Raw genomic sequence first — 13,125 nt, forward strand, 5'->3', positions numbered from 1 at the left:
AGCCCCATCTTAGAGATTGACCCACTTATGTCAGACTAAACCTAACCACCCCCAAACCTTGAAGAATAAGTGAACAGACGAAATAGTGAGCAGGCAAGCCAGAATAATTTGGATTAATCTTGAATGAAAACGATTTTAACTCAAAACTGATATCCAGTGAAACTATTTTCACTTTTAACTGTGCTAACGTAAAGGACACAGTTTAGGGAAGAAGGTAGGAAATAAAACTTTCAACACTGGAACTAAGTCATTTTTGCCCACCTCTCTCAGCCTCACTGCTTACTAAGTTCATATTTTTACTGAGGGAGTTCATAATTCCCCACTCTCAAGCTCAAGAGCATGAGGGCGTGGTACGATGTTCAAAGAAGACGAAGGTTTTACTGATGATGGTCGTTAAAAAACTGGTACAAATGCGTAGGTTAGAGTTATTTTAAGTCGCATTTCCGCACGTGTGTCCGTGCTGATTGATTTGTACTCACTAAAAGCACTATAAATCGCATTCCAAGGTATTAGCAAGGTGCTTCACAGTCGGCCAGATTTGAGCAAATACAGCATATGTTCAAATATTAAGAAAAGCTACGAGCGATTACCTAGTGGACGAACGGACAAACGTATCAGTTGGCGTGTAAGGAATATTGATATTGATATGGAGACAGTGGAAGGCAAACACCTTTATTTAAGTAGATTATGTTTGATCAGGAAATAAAAGTATAATATTTAACTTATCGTAAAGATCGACGTTTAGTTTGTTTAAGCCGCCTCAGTCAGTTGTCTAGAAATAGACGTGTTTTGTACATGAAAATTGAATAAAAGGCTTCTATTTATTAATTAATTCAGCTGATCTGATACAGATTTTATCCCCGTTCAAAGTGACAGAAAATGTTTAAAAAATCTCATTTCGTAATGCGGCTCTCGATCGGCGTTTGATGCTATATTCATTCATTACAGGCTTGTCACTTTATTGAGACACATACATTAATACAAAACTTCCTGCTCCAAAGCTGCTGAGTCATTTGTGGCGGCACCTAATAGCTTTCCAATTGCTAGAACTTTTCAGAACTGAATTACTCCTGATCTTGCTCTTTTGTCCTGCTGCATTAATCATTTACCATCTTTGATATAAAAAGAGAACAGAGTACTCGCGGGAGTTTGCCTAAGAGGCTTTTTATCATTTACTACAAATTAATTCTATTTTTGCAATGAATAATACATCAATACACATATTTTTATCATTTAATTTTGCCCCCGATTCATACTCCCGCAAGTTAATAGGATGCTCTGAAATGGTGTTTGAATAGCACATTGTCCCTATGGCGTTGCTGACGTAAACTGCACGTGGAGAAAATGTAAGAATGTCCATTAACTAGGGAATTTCTGGGTTAATTTTCTGTTTAATCGTTTCACGCCCTAAAAGCGTCCACCTGCATGGTTCTCAAACTACCGGGTAATTAAGGCAATAGCACAGAACGAGGATCGTCAACTTGCAATGAAGAATAAGAGTGCATTCCCAGAGATTTAGATCGATCCGTCCGGATCTACCAAACTCCCTGGGGGTTCACGCTAAATTGCAGTCGGCCGAGCGCGCACGGTAGTTAATTACCCACTTACAGCTTTTAGTAGGCGGGGCAGACATATAAGCCGGCTAAGCTGACGGTAATCTAGTGAGACTCCCCACAGGGACAGATCGATCTAACATATGTGGGAATGGGGTCTAAAATTAGAGGTTTTTTGAGCACAACGTCGCAGAAGATTCCTATAGCTTGCACTGCGGTGAGAAAACTAGACGAAACGCGATGTTTGCAATACCCTAAACATTGCAAGCGTAAAAACAAACGAAACTAGAGATAAACAAATGTTTATAAATGCATAAATTGATAGTTACTCATAGACAATAACAAATACACAAGCAAATGAATAAAACAAAAAACACAAAGGACGTTAAAAGTGACGGTGCTGCTTTAGACCAAGTTTAATTTAATCACTACATTTGACCAAATTCAATATAATATATAATACTAAAATATGTCATTCTATAAACATGACATAAGTGATGCACTACACAATATAGTCACTAAGAGGTGTGGATGAACATCTCGAATACTTACTTACTACCAGTCTTCCACCCTAGGAACCTACGCACCTGTACTGGGTGCAGTTATTGACCAAGTGAATATCTTAAAATTAGGAAATGTCCACGAGAATAAAACCGCTAGGTAATGAGGAATGCGGGGGAGGGGGGGGGGGGGGTTCTGGCGCCAAATGTTCCAGTCAAACGAGTTTCAATGCGCCATATTTTATATCCAAACTATTCTCTAATCCCTTGAATACCCTCTGAACACCCAAAACTAAACAGGCTGAAGGCGTGTACCATAGTTCGTTTCCCATTTCTGTGTACAGGTGATATTTGCCCTATACCCCAATACTCCGCCTCCCCCCCCCCCCCCCCCCCCCCCCCCCCCCCCCCCCGCCTCGTAACTCCATTATTGTTCGATTTCAAATTGGGCCCGTAACTCGAAAGAATCGCGCTAGCATCTCGATTCCATAACTCGCCTATTCTCGCCCCATATAATACATTGTAGCCTCTATAGCTATTCGCAATACGCGATGGTTTCGAGTTACGGGACCTTGGACAACAATAGGTAACAGACTGCTGAGTAATCGCTGTGTATCTTGCACGGCCAGTACAGTTGCAAAGGTTCAGAAGTTGTCATATATATGACATGTAATGCTGCTGAATCAACCATTGTCCTTAATTTTGACGCCCCCCCCCTTTCTTAACACAAAATACTTGTACATGTATACTCCTCATTGCAAGTGTTCGAGGCATCTGTTGCTCTGTTCCATACAGTTCTTGGTTATATTAAAATCTATGTAAACTAGTGCAAACTGACACTAACCGCTCAGTACACACTTATACACACCAGATACGTGACAATACACGAAATAAAAAGAAATCTCACTACGATACACTTCCATTGAGGCAGGTTCCTTTAGTTGTCCTGTCCACTCTGCGGTAGTTATTTGAGATCCGATTTCTCATTTCTAGCTGTGTGTATTGGTTACAAGTACAGTCCTCCTCGCGGCTGTTCTCCATCACGCTGGTATTCCTCCACTTCTTAACACCGCTACAAATAAGGCAAAGAAAAGCCTGTCTGAAGGATTTACTCATTGAACAGTACAGTATGAAGTTAATACTGTTGTTGATTAACGCCACGATGTCCATAAGATCTCCAAGGGGCGAGTAGACGGACTCAAAGTACTCCGTGTGGACCCCGCTCAACAGGGCCAGAACGCCTTGGGGGAATTCTGTGAAAAGAAACAAAATAATTACGACAACCAACATGCGTGTCGTTCTCGAGTGTTCCCGCAGACGAGATTTGAGTGCTTGGCTCCTATTGCTCCCGAATCTCTGCATCTCTCTCCCTTTAGCGGTCGTCTGTCTTATAGTATGCAAGAGAAGACCACCAAAAACAGTCATAAATATGCACGGTGTTATTTTAATGGCAATCGCATGGATCCAAAAGTTTATTTGATTTATGTTTGGGAATAGCTCCTCGGACAGAGATCCGTCTAATCTGAAATACGTTTTATTAGTCACTCTGTCGGTTTCTTGGACAATAGATTGGGCAAGATAATTAGGGATTAAAAAAACCACGGACAATGCATAAGCGAACATGACGGAGAAAAACGCCTTTTCCATTCCAAATGTGACATAACCAGAAGATGATGCCCGGATGTAAGCGTACCTAAATACGGCAAGAACAACTCCTACGAAGATGGACGCCGTATGCGTGGTGACTGCAAAATTAGCATGAAATAACAAAAAAGCAATCCATCCGTAGGAATCTCTCTCGGGGGTTATAGTTGGCGATGTGTTATGTAAAATTCGAAAATGAAAGGCAAACGGAACATACGACATCATGGTCAACATGTCGGCCACTGCCAATCCCGTCAGAATGAGGTTAGTAGGAGTCCGCATGCCTTTCCGCGTCAACACCGCGATGTTGAACATGTTACTGATGATGCCAAAGGTACACACAACGAGGCTGACGAAGCCATGGTAACCAGCATACCACGTCTCAAATGTCTCCAGTGGACTGGCCACGTGGTCGGAGCGGTTGTTAGTGACGTCGGCCGCGGATATAGACAACGTCACGGAACCCGTGCTTTCATAATGGAGACTTTGTGACGTCCCCATGGTTGGCGGCAAAATCTGTGAAAACGTGTCCACTTCCTGTGAAACTGTGTCTACGTTTGTGAAGACCGAAAGCAGTTTGCTGCCTGTCTGGTTCTACAATGCCGTCAGTTGGAGTTATTAACTGTCCACCTTTGATAAAACTACTAGCTTTGTGTTTGTATCACGCGTTAATGTGACTTAGATACCCGACTGGCCTTTCTTGCTCGAACTGGTCGTTAATCCTTAAAAGAGAACTAAATCTGAGAGAACCTCACGCGTTTCGTTGCTCACTCACCCAAATACCCTTGCGAAGTGTAGGGAGTCATAATCCTACACCACACGGCTATTGGTAGATGGCACGTCAAAAGTTTTCCACTATGAAACGTGTCCTTTTCACACAGCTGGCAAATCCAATTTTTTACCGTGATGTTTATGTATTGTGTGTAAATGTAAAGTATTTTCCCTTAAGACACTATATTATTCATCCTTTGAGCGAGTTCAACTGCGATCCTTAGAAAGAGAGCAAGAGATCACCTAACGTCGTTCACAGATTCCAGGATTTTTTTCTTCAGTTTCTCTTTAGTGCTAACGTGACCTTCCTCAATACTGAATATGAATCACAGGAAACTTGTCTCTCGTACAATTTATTTGGTTTATTTGAAAAAAAAAAAAATCCTCCCTGCATGGCGACTGAACAATGTTTATATTGAATCATAACAATAGAAGAGTATTAATTAATTGAAAAGTTCCTTATGAAAGAGAAATAAAGTCCATGTGCTCCTCCACTAACACAATACGTCCAACAGTTTCAGAGGTAAACCATTAAGATAACTGAGTCTCCTGAAAAATACACTAACATAAGTGTACACTTACGCGATCCTTTTTAATTGAACCTCGTTTTTACTGTGTGTCCACTCGTTCAAGTGGACATCAAGGTGTCGTGAGTTATAGGATGAACTTTCCTAAGGCTTTGGTGAACCGCAAATTCAGAGGAAGTGCATTCCAGTAAATTTGTAATTTTCCCCTTTTTTGGACGGCATTCAAGTCTTCACTGCTTGTGCGAGTAATTGATCACCAAGCATACGCCACCTAGATACATTTTTTATGAACAAATCAATTTTCAAAGAATGTCTGTTTTTCGCTTCACTGTCAAAATACTGAGTTATCCGCCGTATGTCCGCCTGGCTGGAGAGATTGAGATGATGTTGATACACTATCAGTCCCTTGATTAAGCTATCGGCGCTGCAACAAAGGGGGAGCGAACGCTTGAAAGAACAGACGCAATATCTAGACTACGTTTCCGATGAGAAAAAAATGAATAAGCACAGATAGTCGCCATACACTCAATAACGTACAGTAGGACCCCGACTATCGCTACCTTAGTGCCTTGTTGCTGCCTGGGTTCGTTTTCTTGCCGCGGTTGACGTGAATTTCCATTGATACATTTTCATATATGCAATCCGTGTTAAACAGATGTTATTCCACTTCCAAATGCCGTCGCCGATTGAACACTAATGTTAACCAGTTTCGTGCGAAATTATTGTACTAATTGTACTTCTGTGTAGCACCCTAGGGGGGCGTTCTAGGTCGTTCTTACAGTTCAAGAAAGAGACGCACTTTCACACCGTTATTTGAAACCGGTGTCAGAAAAGCCGAGCGCCATGCGTCCATTTCCTCCTTGTGATTGATAGCACTTTGATTACTGCAAATGCATGTTTAGTCTAATTAAAGCTCACTGACAAGACGTTATAACAAAGATCGATGTCGGTCTATCCAAAGCAACAGTCAACTGTATCGTGCAATAAACCTGTTGTTTTTTTAGCCTTCCCTTTAACGCCGTTCGTCTGTTGCCCTTTTCAGTATGAGAGAACCCAGTACCATAAATGTCTTTTGACGGTAACTCTCTATTCGCTGTATATGAGTTGCCTTATTTTATGTCCACGTTATGGCACCGATGTTTTATTGTAGGCTGCTGAGATAACAGTTTAAAGTCCTTTCTGGCAGGACACTGGGAGTAATTAAAATCTCTTTCCAAGCTCGTTGTCCTCGTTCCAGCCGTTGTCGATCAACGATCTATTTACGTAGAATGTCCCGAAACACTGCCAGCCTTCACTGATACTGTAATTACCTAGTCTTCATTAAACTCCTGCAATGAACGCAAATGTTTGCTAGACAAACTGCACTTCATTTGTTCAGGGTTGACATCTTCCAGTTCACTAAGTTTCATTGACGCACTAGCTCAGGTTATCAATACATCCCCAGCCTGGCGGGCTCTTGGGTTCACTTCTTCCGGCGGTAACATCAACTGACATATTTACCAGCATATAAAATGCTATTTTAAGTTTGTTTTGTATTTGATACCTCAAATACGTGTTTTACGTAATCACTATGGAAATGTGTCTGAAATGTCCTTAAATGCCCCTCGGTTACAACAACTCCGCTAAAACCGCGAACAGTAAAACATCGGCACAGTGAATCACTCTGGGCGTTCTGTTCACCTGGCTGGCACTACGACAGCTAAAGAAGGTCCTGAATGTCTTCCTTTTTATCTACTAATTCACGCACTCTTACACCGCAGTAGCGTCATGCTTTTTTTGCAAACAAACCCAATTGATTTTCCATGTCCTCGTGATTATCACTTACACGTAGCCGCGTCTCCCGGTCAATTTTGTTGGGATTAATTGAAAAAAGCGTTCGTACGCACCGTGAGATTTACAAAAATGGCCCTTCCGAGAATTGGAGTTAATCGAAAATAACGTCACTCTGTACGGATATCCTGGATGAGACGTACGGTAGGCACAGTGTTAGTGATCATGATGGGCTGGTGTTACTCCTCACAAAACCAGTGGTAGATCCATGTATTCTGCCGCGGACAACAGTAATCCATTTCTGTAGAAATACACCATATGAAGCGGCACCAAGGAACGCTCTGGATCTGCTGAATGAAGCTCTTAATGCGGATTTAGTCAGCACCTTCTGTCTGCGTACTGTTTCTTCATTAACGCGTCGAAGATTTTAAGTAGGTGGATTGGAAATGTAACAGTCAATCTGTCTTTTTCTATTTTTGCTTTCTTTTATCTCGGGCACTTTCACTGCGCACATATTTTTAGTACACATTGTGCTGTGGACGTTAGTTACGTGGTATCTCGCTAAGTCCCCGTGTCTGTATGAACATGTTTTATGTGGCACTCATTTACCGTCACGGTGATTTTTTTATACTGCGAGAAAGACCTTGACGTCACTTCTCATCTGAAGACTGCGTCGTCGTTGAGCACTAATGACTGTGGCTCAGGCATGTTGCATTTCCTGCAAATAACAAAAAACAAGAATTGTACACGATGAGGTTTTTTAATGCCTCTTGTGTAACGATAGTAAAGGAAGTCAATAAAATCTCATGAGACTCGACTATTGTAGCCTCATAGCCAAAATACATGTTCAGTCAGTTAAGAAACGATTCTCTAATTTACTAATAATCGGTACTGTGGTTTCGGTACAACAAGATTCATATCACCTATATACGACACTGACAATAGTTGCCATGAACGTGGCTTTTTAATAATGAAAGTAAGTGCAAAGAGACAAATATACATGTCAGTACGCTAGAGGACAAATTACACGATCCGTTATTGAAACTCTTATTTATATACTTTTACACTGCTTTTGATAACAAAGTAGGTTATCTTCTTGGCACAAGTCCCCTCCCCCCCCCCAAAAAAAAAAAAAAATAAATAAAATAGCTCTAAGCTCCATGCATCTAACCTGTTTCATTGTACTGTTTCAGTATCATTGTACTGTTTCAATATCATTGTACTGTTTCAATATCAAAGTAGGTTATCTTCTTGGCACAAGTCCCCTCCCCCCCCCCCAAAAAAAAAAAAAATAATAAATAAATAAAATAGCTCTAAGCTCCATGAATCTAACCTGTTTCATTGTACTGTTTCAGTGTATAATATATACGAACATCACTTTATAATATTCCAAATGTGATCAGTACAGAGTTTACCTCCACTTCTATCTCTATAATGATGCTCCCTAATGACATGATGACTATAATTTGCAGTGTGAAAATGCGGGAGCCATAATAAACAATGGATACCAGACGTAAATAAACATGATGCTTTTCTACACATATTTTATTCATCTCGACATAGTCACCATCACCAATGACCGTAGCGTACTTTACCAGTTATTCAATTATGTCGACACAAATTGAATATAGACGAGATATCTGGGAATATTGCATAAAAGTAAAACGACGGACTCTGCCATAACAATTTGAAGACCAATACTAAATGAGACGCAAATATAGCAATGATATGAAAGATACTGACTGTCATAAATCATTGGAGCGTATAAGTAGATTTGTTCGTTATCGCAGGAAACGGCATGTGTTTTTTTTTTTCAATACGAACAGTTAGTCCTACAGAACAATATGTTTCCATTCAGAGTCAAGATTCATCCATGAAATGTTAATTTTGTTATTAAATATGAAACGCAGGTTCATAATACATGAACGTTCTACTTAGAGGTTTTCTAGTTCTAAATATGAACACGTTATATAGTTTAACACCAAGTTCAACTTAGATCATTTTTCCAAATGTGACCATGTTATAGGTTTACGCTAAGTTCACCTTAGACATATATTGTGTTATACATATGACCACGTCATAGATATACACTATGTTCAACTTAGATATATATTGTGTTATATATACGAGCACGTTAGGAGTTCTAAATATCTAATTTAGTTTTGTTTCCACACCTACTGCTACTGATATGTCTGTACAAGGTCATTTAAAATAGCACACTGGCTCTCAGTTCCCGTACTAGCTTTATTTTGAAAAAAAAAAGACATTTCCTAAAGCGTCAACTGCAAGACAATATGTGTATTATAGATGAAACATGTTTCAACTCATCTTAATCCCGATTGAAGTGCTCTTTTTAGCTCTTCTGTCTGTCTCAGATGCTCGATGTCGACTTCATTTAGCAAAACAGATTGAAAACATCTCTTTGAGCTTATTTCATTACACACGTCAACATTGACTTTTCACTGCCCTGGACAGACGGCCAGTTTAACCTTCACCGGGAAACAAGTGTGTTTGTGTGTGTATGTGTATGTATGTGTGTATGTATGTGTATGTGTATGTATGTATGTGTGTGTGTATGTATGTTTGTGTGAGAGTCTATTGAGAGGTTAATAGTGACATCATTCTCATTGAAATGTCTACCAGATTACCTTCTATACAGGGACAGATTTCACAAAAAAACGTCAAGATTACAATAATCATTATCATCATCGTTATTATTATCATTATTATTATTATTATTATTATTATTATTATTATTATTATTATTGGTGTTTTTGTTGTTGTCGTTTTATTGCAATAAGTATATTTATTGTAGTTATAGCTGTTGTTCATATGATATTAACACGGTATCATATCAGGCAAATTGAGTCAAACCTTGAAATTCGGCGGATAGGTCTACAGCCATCCGTTGTACGTACTTTTGGGGATCCCGGACTTTTAAACGGATAAAGAACTGATTACATGGATATTACAGAAAGCTTAATGTGTATGGCACTGGGATTGGGGGATCGTTTGGTTTTGCCTTATTTTGTTTGGTATACTGAGGTAGAAGGCTGTATCTCCGACGGTAAGGTAGCGAGGGGTGTCACGTAACACGCTGTGTTCGCTCCACAATCGCATATAGATCACATTCCCATGAACTGATTATTTACACTATGCCTCGTTTGATACAGATCCGAATTATAGAATACTGATCAATGTACAGAGTCTATTTTGCCTTAAAGCAATAATAACTCTTCCTTTGAGATTCAAAAATCCGCATGAAATACATTGTAAAAAACGCATGGAAATATATTCTATTGTATTTTACCACTAAAACGGCCGTTATTGTAGGAAAACTAAAACCTGTGATTGTCAATAGGGCTTACGATGCCTTTTTTCCGGTCGACAAGTGCATTCGTTGCTAATGACGTAATGGTGTCACGCGGATTCTCGCGTTCATTCGAGACCAAAATAACATGGCGCCAAACGCATTAGTGCAGACGCAGACGTAAGTTGCGAGTTTTTGTACAGTGCGTCGGATAACGAAAAGCCCAGAATGGCACACATTGTGGATATAAATGCATTTTTAACAAAAAGACGAATATATCTCATGAATCTTATATAGTGTTGGTGTTGTCTGCTTTTCCCGCGGTTTTAAGTAGGTCACCAGTGACTTTGCAATGTCAGAGAGAGCTCCGTCAGTTAAAATCTCTTAAGAGATTTTAACAAAAAACCGTACGTTTAGGAAAAAAACCCTGGATTAACTTTGAATGCAGGAATGGGGTCGTTGGCCATTGGTAAGTACGGGAAAATTGCCGTTTTTTCCAGGAAAATCCAATTTTTGGCCAAAACGAAGAGTTATTATGACTTTAAGTGATAGATACAGTACGAGTCGCCGAGCTTTACGTGAAATATTACGAGTGTATTGTCGAGTCGCAGGCGTTCTAAGGGCTAGCCGTGGTTCAACTTCGTATAACTACTCAAACTGCGTCACCCTTTCAGTGTGACAGTCGCCTCATTATGCGGCCAGTGACACCTGGAGCAGGTTTGACAACAGGTGACAAGTCATGCGCGCTGTCTGTCACGAAATACGGTGATTTTCTCCTAGAATTACCAGGTCAAGCGGGCCACGCTACCTAAACAGCCTTAGCAGCTTGGCTGGCGTCCCGCCTCCGACTACGTTATAATTATGAAGAAGAGTGCGAATAGTTAGTAGGGGCACATGATTGGCTATTAAGACACCTAATACATATACAAGATTACTTTACAGAGGTTAATAGTCTAAAGTCAGGAAGTAGCAAACCGTTGGGTGCCTCTTTTACAGTGTTTTAATAAAATCATGTCTTTATCTTGGCTCAACATGAAAGTAATATTAATAAGAAAAATACACGTCAAATGACCGATTTCAGTAAGTGGATGACTGCATCTCTACCTGTAGCCACCGGGTTAATAATACACGGTTTATCTCTTTATAACAATTTTTAGTGGAATTATGTACTCTTGGTCATCAAAAGACCGACTCATTATGAGATACCGTTTTCTGTCAATATGACATGACTGGCAGAAATAGAACAATCCACAGCCGGTGTTTCATTCAGTCACATTTCCAAACATTCAAGCTGGAGAGCCATTAAATTTTCTTGAAAAAAGTCCAAATAAATCTGGTGCCTTTATATGCATGGCGCTGTCTGAAAATATGCGCTTCAGCACGGTATACATGTATGTAAATCGAAATTCTTAAACTAGTGGAACGGAATAAAGTGTTTCTTTCTCAAGCACAAATGCAACAATACCTTTCGTTCTTGATGCCGTCATTCTTGCTGAGCACTGCAGATTATTTAACATTCAGGTGAACCTATGTTCACTCTAACCCTGCTTTCCTCGCCACACAGACCACAAGTTCGGAGGTTCAGGCCCCGTTCATAAATCTGAAGCCGAACATTGTGATCTTCTTTGCTAAAGGTTAATCGCGTCGTCGTATAATTATATAAATCAACCGTCGGTCTAAATTTTCACTCATCATTCATATATTTACTTCCTGCTTGTGGTGTGGAATGTCCATCATTCCCTTCATACCGTGTTCTGAAACTGGTTCCAAAGGCTGGCTGCAGCCGACCTTCATCTCAGAGCAAGCTCACACGGTGACAGATCAACGCATGGCTGCATTCAACTCGACAGAGTTTCCTTACAAATTATTCCTTAGCGTTTTGACAAATCTATTCCCCTTCAAACTCCGTGCAGTTAGATCTGCCACGCAATGTATTTTGGTCGCTGCAGATCAATGGAACCACTTCAGACCAGGTCGTGATGAGTGCAACCAAAGTATTCCTCCTTCAATCAAACTGATGATTCGTTTCTACAAGAGTACAGATGACATTGAAGTCAATGTTACTATTGTAACATGTGGAATCCTTAGGTCGCGTGCCATGATATTTTCATGGGAACCCACGTTGCCTAAGTTACAGATACGGTCTTGTAAATGCACCGTTGTTTGAAAGATGGAAGATTATATATGCTGGGGGGGGGGGGGGGTAAATGACATAAATAACATGCCTTGGCGTATTAAAAGCATAGTAGACGATACAGTTTTAGTATGTTCTAGTACATGTTTGGCACAGGGGAAATCGTATTTCTGGTATTCAGTTCCGTTCAAGTGTATTGACAGGCAGGAACATTTCATCTTTTTTTGTTAATTCAAAGCCTCCGCTGACAACAGTTTTCGAAATCTATCTCATCGTTCTTATTATTATAGTTCTAAAGCCCGTCACAATATTTCTTATTCGAATCAATAAACAATACTTGCTCACGTTGTAAGTATAGGCTTTTCCCTGTGGCATTTACCTTGCGGTTATCTAATTATGGCAAGTGCGACCTTAAATGCGTCTTATGGCAACATGTTCTGGGAAATGGCATTCCTTGGTTTTAAAAAGAAATTAGCATACTCTTAGCAGGATTGTAACAATAACAGACAACACAATATCTCCTTCCGAAAAGCAACATTTGCGTCAAAAATTCTCAATTTCTGCGTCTTTGTGCTCCCCTGAGGTTGTTAAAAAAACAAATTTAATTTACTGCTGCTGTTTCGAGTCAACATGCCACTGCGTGTGCGATGGTGTGATTGCATTAGAAAGAAAAGTGATATACCTTATGGCTGCCAGTCAGTTTGACGTTTAACAAAAGTGCATTTGTACGCAATTGTTTTAAAAGCTAATCTTCTACCGAAACAAAAAATCATACAATTTGATGTCATCAATATGAAGAAGTTAGAGTCGAAGAGTATGGCAAGCTGTTCTTAAGAACACCATCGTCTTCCTGGTCCGCGCCTTTAATATCATACATACCCATATATACCTATGGGTCGAAACAGGCAATTATGGT

The 13,125-nt window shown here is 40.0% G+C and overlaps 1 protein-coding gene across 2 annotated transcripts in view; it reads right to left on the bottom strand.

The window, feature by feature from the left end:
* Window positions 1–2,440: 2,440 nt before the first annotated feature.
* LOC106178005 (G protein-coupled receptor dmsr-1) overlaps window positions 2,441–13,125 on the bottom strand; it is a 43,952-nt gene continuing 33,267 nt past the window's right edge. For both annotated transcript variants that reach the window (XM_013560980.2, XM_013560981.3), the window contains exon 2: window positions 2,441–7,483. In XM_013560980.2, coding sequence (XP_013416434.1) covers window positions 2,960–4,198 — 1,239 coding nt within the window. In that variant the 5' untranslated portion in view covers window positions 4,199–7,483 and the 3' untranslated portion in view covers window positions 2,441–2,959. The remainder of the gene's footprint in view (window positions 7,484–13,125) is intronic.

The sequence above is a fragment of the Lingula anatina genome, chromosome 9 (genome assembly GCF_051362555.1).
Source record: "Lingula anatina isolate TDL-2025a chromosome 9, LinAna3.0, whole genome shotgun sequence".
Classification (NCBI taxonomy): Eukaryota; Metazoa; Brachiopoda; class Lingulata; order Lingulida; family Lingulidae; genus Lingula; species Lingula anatina.